The following is an 8,562-nucleotide window of genomic DNA, read 5'->3' as shown; positions in this document are numbered from 1 at the left end:
AGTTTCCGGGGCCGCTGATTCTTCTCAAGTGAGCTTGCCTCGTGCCACTTCTGACACCATTTATGTCAGCCTAAATAACAAATGGCGTGAGGCCCTCTAAAAAAATGATATTTGGTAATAAGGTATTGTAATGAGAATACATGTGAGACAGTAAATGATGTGCATATTCAGGGACTTGAAGGAAGATGAAGGTTTAAAGGAAAAATGAGGAGGATTACATAATCGTTTTGAGATAATTATCCTTCGCTACAAGGATCAGTAATAGTGGTGCTGCCAGTTTGGGGTTGGAAGGTCGCTGAGCAGATTTCCTGGCAGATATATTTTTTTGCTGTAAGGTGGTGATGGTCTTCGTGCAAGGTTGTGGTTTTTGCAAGTTTGTTGTCTTTTGTAATAGTTTTTGTTATCAGATATATATGCATGAGAACTCTCTCTCCAGCTCTTTTTTTTTTTTTTTCTTTTTTTTGAGGCGGAGTCTCCCTCTATCTGTCACCCAGGCTGGAGTGCAGTGGCGTGATCTTGGCTCACTGCAACCTCCCCCTCCCAGGTTCGAGCAATTATCCTGCCTCAGCCTCCTGAGTAGCTGGGATTATAGGTGCACACCACCATGACTGGCTCATTTTTTATTTTTATTTTTAAGTAGAGACAGGGTTTTATCACATTGGCCAGGCTGGTCTCGAACTCCTGACCTCAAATGATCCACCTGCCTCAGCCTCCCAAAGTGCTGGGATTACGGGTGTGAGTCACTGTGCCTGGCCAGAAGTGACTGTTTTAATTCTAACCACTTTCGCAGATTTTATCTGGTTTGGAATTTGCTTGGCTTCTTGAATACAAAGGTTTATGTTTGTTGCCAAATATTGGAAGACATTATTTTTTTTAGTGTTTCTTTTTTTCAGATGGGGGTCTCAGTCTGTTGCCTAGGCTGGAGTGTGGTGGTGCAATCAAAGGTCACTGTAGCCTGGACCTCCTGGGCTTAGGCAATTCTACCACCCCAGCCTCCTGAGTAGCTAGGACTACAGGCCTGAGTAGCTAGGACACACCACTGCACCCAGCTAATTTTAAAATTTTTTGTAGACATAGGGTCATACTATGTTGCCCAGGCTGGTCTTGAGCTCTTCGACTCAAGCAGTTCCCACCTCAGCCTTCCGAAGTGTTAGATTTCAGGTGTGAACCACCGTACCTGACCTGGAGTGTTTCCTCAGCCTCCCTCTTTTTCCCTCTGTTGACACAAACGTTAGATCTTTTCTTACGATCACACAGGTCTCCAAGACGCTGTTCATTTTTTTTCAATCTGTTTTCTCTCTGTTGTTCAGATTGGATAATTTCTATTGTTCTGTTTCCCAGTTTTTGGTGCATTCTTTCCTTTCTCTTCTACTCTACTCTTAAGCCCATCCACTGAGCTTTTTGTTTTGGTTATTGTATTTTTTTGGTTCTAAAATGTCCAATAGGTTCTTTATATTTTTTCATTTCTTTGCTCAGATTTTTTCATTTGCTTCAAGTGTGTTTATAATTACTTGTTGAAACATTTTTATCATGGCTGCTTTAAAATATTTGTCAGATAATTCTAGTATCTGTGCCATCTTGGCGTTGATATCTTTTTTTTTTTTTTTTGAGACAGAGCGAGACTCTGTCACCCAGGCTGGAGTGCAATGGCGCAATCTCCGCTCGCTGCAACCTCCGCCTCCCAGGCTCAAGCCATTCTCCTGCCTCGGGCAGTAGCTGGGACTACATTCGTGTGCCACCACGCCTGGCTAAGTGTTGATATCTATTGATAGCCTTTTAAGTTCAGATTGAGGTTTTTCTGGCGACAAGTGATTTTCTGTTGAAACTTTGACATTTCTGTTTTTCATTCTTATTTAAACCTCTTTTAACTGACTTTGACACCACTCTAGCAAGGGAAGTGGAAATATCATGTTACTGCCAGGTTGGGGTTGAAGTCCAGCTTCCCCACTTGGCCTCCACTGACACCTGAGGTGGGGGGTTGCCTGTTACTGCTGGGGTGCAGTGGGGCTCCCGGCTGTCCCTGTAGTTTCCACTGGCTCCAAGGCGGGAACAGCATCGAAACCCCTGGGTGCTGTCGAACGTTCTGCCTCCCACTAGGCCCCTCTGACACCACACGTGAGATTGCTGGGCGCCTCTATATAGCTTTGTGAGGGCAGAAGTCAGGGCCTTTGCCGGTCTGCGTGGGACCCCATTTTTTCTGTGGTGCTTGTCTGGAGTAGAGCAGTTATTTACTGTCTAAATTTTCTGTCTTGCCAGGTTGCTCCTTTCCTGGTCCTCTGGCTGGAAAGAAAAGGCTTTGTCTGTGCCCAGTGATGTTTCCACTGGGGGTTTGAATTGTACTTGGAAGACAGGGAAAAGAGCATCTACTGACCTTCCGAGACACAGGCGTTAGTTTACTTTTGATAGCTATTGCCAGGTTGTCCTTGTTACATGTGGTGCACACGTTAGTTTTCAATTATTTTTTTCTTAAGGGTGCATTTTGCTATACAGAAATGTTTGCTTTTTATATAGTCAAATATATTAATCCTTTTTAAAAAAAGGACTCAGAGTTTTATAACATGTTTGGAAAGGCCTTTCTCATACCAAGCTTATGAAAAGAAACCTCCCTTTTCCTCTAGCTTTGAGTTGTTTTTTTTTACATTTAAATATGTGAGCCGTCTGGAATTTCTTCTGGGGTAAGTAGGAACAGGAATCTCCCTGCGCTCCCTCCCCCTTGGCTACTCAATTGTCCCAGCTCCGTTTACTGAGTAATAAACGTTTTATGGTGTTAGGAAAATTCTATTTGGTAAATGGTTGTTTATAATAGTGTTCCTCACAGCTGAGTCCTGAAAAAAGTGGTCTCAAAGTCCTAGAGGCTGCATGGGGGAAGGGACGGTTCAAACCTTAGCTTTCCATGGTTGTTAGTTGCTGACAGCGGGTACAGTGTGAGCTCCAGGCTGGACAGTATGACACACTTATCCAGTCAGCCTGTCCCTGTCTGGGACTTGGATACCCTCTAGGTTCAGTAAGCCCGGGGTGGCCATGACTGACTAGAGAGTGTTTTGAGCTGCCTTGGAAAGTGCTCCAGCTTGAAAGTTCTTCCTCCTCCATGGCCAGGTCATTCATTGCTGAGGGGTGATCTATGCCAATCTTCAATAGTAACGCCCCAGCTGCCGGGGAGCCTGAGCATCTGTGAAGGGGAGGCCCATGGGGACGTGGAAGAGTGCGACAAATGAGCCCCTGAAGTGGGAGAGAGCAGTGAGTGGAAGAGGCCGGGGATTCTGCCTCACACAGAGGCAGAACATGTAAAGTGGCACCAGAAGAAATGATGATAGTGGCGATGTTTCCTGGTGCCCTGCTAACAACCAGTTATGACCCAGCCTTTCTCTTCTGGCTGTCAGGTTTCTTCTGCTAAGGAAAGAGTGCCATAGCCAGGAAGCCAAGAGATATAGGGATGAAGAACCCCTCAGTCTGGAATGTTAGGCCCTCCCACACTGGGCCTCAGTAGACTTTTCCAACCGAGTGTAGTGGGGCCTACAAAGCCCTAATTGGGAGTAACAGCCTGGGATTTGGCTCCCTCTCTGCCATTCACTAGTAGGCTGGCTAGGAGAAAATCATTTCCCATGTCTGGACCTTGTTTTCTTTACAAATAAAACTGGGTACTGAACTACATAAGTAATTTTCTTTAAGGCCCTTTTAAGAAATGGAAGGCTCCACAGAAATTCAGGTATAAAAGCATTCAGTGCTGGGCAGCCGGGGTTGAAGCAGGTCCAGGAGCAGCGGCTCTGGCAGCTGGAGCCACTGGACCAGATGGGGCTCAGGTCCCTCCGCTGGCCCTGGGCCCTACTGTATGAATAGAGGTGATAATAGAGTGGGGCTAATGAGACAGTTGTCTGGGAAGTGAGTAGAGCGGGAACACAGGTATTCCATCAATGAAGGGGCCGCTAGGACTGCTTGTGCCCTCCCAAATTCTCGCCTTTCAGTACAGCTCAGCGCCCCCTCCATCCTCTCCCTGCCACCAGCCCTCTGGGTACACTCTGCCTCTGCATCCTTGCCACAGCATGGCTTCGGGCTGGTTTATGTCTAAAACTTGACCTCCGCAATCCAAGCAAGTTCCGGAAAGGAGACCACTTTCCTTCACAGCTCTAGATCCCCCAGGCTGCCCGGGAGGCAGACATTCAAATCATGTCTGTGGGTGGACAAGCCGAGCCCGGGATGTAGGAGAGACGCATCTGCAGCAGTAATAGAATGGGCCCTGGCGTGGTGTTCACAGCACGATGTTCTTCAGGAGGGAAGGTGAATCGTGGCCTCTTGCACCTCACAGGGCATCTGTACTGTTAGAGAGTGCGACATACAAAGCCGAACAGCCAAGCTGTCATCTCAGCCCAGCAGCGCAGGACGCGAATCACCGACCCTGAGCCTGCGTCTTGCGTGTGCCTGTGCCTCTGCCACAAAACAATCGACGCTTTCCAATTCAAAGACTCGGAAGAATAAGGCTGGGTTCATGTTGCTTCTCATTTATTAATTCAGTCTGTTCTAAGTTGTACAGTTATGAAAATAACAAAACCAAAGCTGGAAGCCCAGAAATATTTACACTCTCTCTTGGGTAGTGAGGTCAGTCTATGTTGTTGCACAGATTGGTTATGTTTGGTACCTCAAAATGTTTATAATTCAGACAAAATCAGACAGATTAACAATTATATGTACAGTAAAACAAAAGGGGAAGTCATTCAAGTATCAAAATACAGAGGCAAAGATTAAATAACAAACATTTTTATTACAATTCAGTCCATTGCCGCGCCATGAGCAACAACACTTGTGAGCTGCTTTCTGCCAGCCTGGGCATCTCAAAGACAGACCACGTTCAGACTGGTTTCTAACGTCTCGATGACTGCAGCTCTGCCTGCTGCCTGCTCAGACCCGAGCATCTCTGGAACTCCCACCAGTGTCTGCCGCTGGAGGGCCCAGGAGGGACGCAGAGCGCTGTACACGCACAGCCTGTCGGGAAGGTCCTATGCGAGCAGCAGCTGGTGGGCAGGGGAGAAGAGGTGGACAAGGAGCCTGTGGCTGGGACAGGTACTGAGCCCATCTGAAGTCTCCCACCTGAATGGGCTCCTTCACAGTTCAGAAATGCAGCGACAGGGTCTGCCCCTCGTGTGACCTGCACTGGGAGAAGTGCAAAAGCAGGGACCTTCCCACTTGAAGCCTGTCCTTAAAGTTACAATAACCTTTCTAAGAAAGGGAGACTACCGGCCCCAGAGGAGAAGGAAGGAAGGAAGGAAGGAAAAGAAGGGAGGAAAGGGAAGGAAGGGAGGAAGGAAAGGAGGGAGGGAGGGAGGGAACGAGGGAGGACCCAGTCATTCTCCTTTCTTGAATGTTCAGAAATAAACCAATCTCTAAACAAAACCCAGAGCCAGAGCAGACTAACCAAGGCTTCCAATATGAAAATACCCTGAATAAATAAAGATATAGCAGCTTCAAGCGGAAAAAACACCTATGGATGATCTAAGCACAAAAGACAGCTTGAGGAGCGCATCGTAGTGTCTGCAGTTTCTTTCGGACCTACCACCCCTGACAGAGGCCACTTAGACATGGCCTGGCCCCTCAGGAGGAAGAGTGGGGTGCCATCATACGCACAGCAGCACAGTCTACTCCGGACGGTTTAGGGTTCCTGGTCAACCCCTGGAAGAAAGTCGGGGCTGAGTACTGTACGGCATGAGCTCATGGGAACCCTCACAGCCCCTGAAAGGAGCAGGAAATGAAGTAAAACTGCAAGGTGTTGAGGTCTTCATTTAGTACTGAGAAGTGGAGGAAGGTCTGCCTCTGCTGCAGAGGGAGATGGGTCCCAGGCCCCACTCTGTTGAGTGCTCAGCAGACAGAAACTCACAAGGCCCGGCTTCAAGCCAGCCAGAGACACAGTCCCACTTCTGGCCAACCACACAGGTTGAGAATGTGCCCGAGAGCAATGCCTGCACATACACACCAACAAAGAATTTAAATTCACAGCCTTTGCTGGGAAAGGAGTGTTGCTGAAGCCTGGACTATTTATCCTGGGACCAGAATGACCCATGCCGGGAAAGCTCGGAGCCTGCTAAAGTGCCCAGGGGAGGAACTGGGCACACAACTGAGCCAGCTTTGCCTCTCAACCCCACAGGGGGTTCCCCTGCATTTCTACTCTAGTCCAGAGGGAAGAATGCAACCCAAGTTACTTTTAAAAGCAAAGCGAGCCAGCGGGAAAGCTTAAGCAACAGTGGCACATCAGGATGCCAGCCTGCCCCAAAGGCCATGCTGGGGAGCATAAATGCACTGTCACCTTATTTAGCCTCTTCCACACCGGGGGCCAGGGATGAGCCCAGTGGCCGAGCATGTAACTGTCAAACCAATAATTCAGAGAATCAGAATGTGCCCCAGTCACACAGGCTGATTAGACAAATCACATATTGGCAAGTAGCAACCTTAGCTGACCTACCCCAAATATTAATGCCCCAAACAAAGCTGCTTTTCCTGTTCTCTGACACACTACAGGTAGTACAGCACCAGCCAGCCTGTGGCCGGCCAGCCCAGGGCAGTCCTCCAGTCACTGACAGGTGAGAGGCCAGGTAGAGGCCTGGCACTCTGGCACTGGCTAAGACTTCCCAGCACCAGAAACTGCACACATCTTCATTTGGTCACTGAACCTTCCCATCAGGAACCCCAGAAACAGACCAGAGACCTCTGTTTTGCCCAGGTGCCTTTAAGGCTGTGTTCTTGCGAGAAGCCTGTGTCCAGCCCCTGATGGGGACAGGAAGTTGGGCAGTTCATAAAGAGCAGCAGCTGACCTGGTTGGGTTTGAAAAGCAGACTCACTCTACTCAATTCTGCCGGGGCCTGCTCTAGTCCCCTCACCCACAGGCCACCGCCTTCTCTTCAGACCCACCCAGTCCCATCCTGAGGACAGAGACTGTGCAGACTGGCCTCTGAACCAACCTCAGCTCCCTTGTCCTCTGCCCAATGGCCATTTGTCTAAAGATTGGCAGTATGACCTAGAGGTTTGAGCCAAGTGTTAAAAGTTCATTTTATAAAAAGATTTTTTTTTTCTATTAAAAACAATGTGTTCTGAACAAGTCACTTTCTTGACCCTCTGGAATGCCAGTCCCATCTGCTAGCGGCCTGGAGTGCTTCTCCGCAGCCAAGGCAGGGCTCACTCTGCAAGACGTGGTGGTGGCAGGCCCAGGCCAAGTGGCCAAGAGGATGTCCTGCAGGCGGAGGTGAGGCCTGGGTCTTCAAAGCTGCAGGTGAGGCGGTGGCAGCGGTGGTGGGAGCCTGTGCACCCACGTCTATGTTTCCGCAGCACAGTGTGGTTCCTCTGTGGCTCAGCTTGGCAGAAGCAAACAATGGGGGGAGGAAAGGGTTAACCAATGGGGCCTGCAGATGGTGGAGGAAATGGAAAGGAAACAAAGCAGGACAGAAGATCCCTCACAGCCTCCCCAGGTGCCCTCCACACCTGCTCAGAGCACCCACGGCCTGCAGCCCCCAGCCACCTCTGGCTCAGCCAGTCTGCTCAGGAAGGCACAAGGATGGGCGGGTACGCAGGACCCACCCCATTTATCGACTTGGGTTTGACTGTCGTGGCCGACCGGCTTTCCTAGTGGACTCTGTTACGTGTGCACGGCTGCCTACAACACCGCTTCCTTCCTGTCTCCTGCCATCTAAACTGATTTGCCCACACTGGAGAATGCAGGGCCTCTTCAGAGACTCAGCTCCACCATCCCAGCTGCTGAGCTGCTGTGAGGGGACAGCCTCTCCTCTCGGAGGAGTCAGGAGGCTGAGGGAGGCAGTCAGGGGTGCACTGGACGGCGCTGACTATCTGTGATCCCCCACTGTGGAGCATGTCAGAAAACTCATGGAGGACATGGAGGCCACTCTATGTAGGCCCGTCCTCCAGCGGCTCTGTTCTGTGAGGGAAGAAGGTGCACCGTGCATGCAGGGCACAGGCCGCCTCCTCGCTGGTCCTTTGGAAGGCCTTCCTCCTCAGTGGGCTAGACTCCAGAGCCAGGCCCAAGGTTTCCAGGCCTTGAGACTCCGTAGTGAAGATACGAGGGGCCACCCACACACGTGCCACCTCGCTCCTTGGAGGGGAAGACTCATCAGGACTGAGGCACCTGCTGTGTGAGCCAGCCTGTGAGTGTTCAGATACCCAGAGCCCCAAGCGGGGCAGTCAGCACAGGCCCAAGGGTCTGGCGCATTATCTTGGGCCCTGACAGAAAGCAGTCTGTCCCTGGTCAAGCCACATCACTGAGCTCAAGGTCTCACAAGGGCCTGGCCGTGAGAGTGAGGCCAGCACCTCAGAGCAGTGGAGGACAGCGGGAGGCTGCAGGCCGGCTGTGAGCAGAGTGGTGGGGACTCTGGCACTGGGTGGTCACAGTGGTTGGTTGTTTCAGGAGAGGTGAGGACAGTCAGCTCTTGGCAGCGGTGCCCAGCTGTGGCTCAGTACAGCAGACAGAAGGAGGGCGCCGCACAGAGCCCAGCCCAACCCCAGGGAGCTATCAGTGCCATTGGGATTCTTCTGGAGACCACCCTGCCCGTCAGAGTTCACAGTGCCTGC

General features: G+C 50.4%; 1 protein-coding gene across 4 annotated transcripts in view; it reads right to left on the bottom strand.

The window, feature by feature from the left end:
* Nucleotides 1-4,476: 4,476 nt before the first annotated feature.
* The window catches only part of ANKS1A (ankyrin repeat and sterile alpha motif domain containing 1A), a 196,522-nt gene continuing 192,436 nt past the window's right edge, over nucleotides 4,477-8,562 (bottom strand). For all 4 annotated transcript variants that reach the window (XM_078369010.1, XM_035295368.3, XM_035295371.3 and 1 more), the window contains one exon: nucleotides 4,477-7,334. In XM_078369010.1, the coding sequence (XP_078225136.1) occupies nucleotides 7,331-7,334 (4 nt within the window). In that variant the 3' untranslated portion in view covers nucleotides 4,477-7,330. The remainder of the gene's footprint in view (nucleotides 7,335-8,562) is intronic.

This window comes from Callithrix jacchus, chromosome 4 (genome assembly GCF_049354715.1).
Source record: "Callithrix jacchus isolate 240 chromosome 4, calJac240_pri, whole genome shotgun sequence".
Classification (NCBI taxonomy): Eukaryota; Metazoa; Chordata; class Mammalia; order Primates; family Cebidae; genus Callithrix; species Callithrix jacchus.
This window is presented reverse-complemented; position numbering and strand designations above follow the sequence as displayed.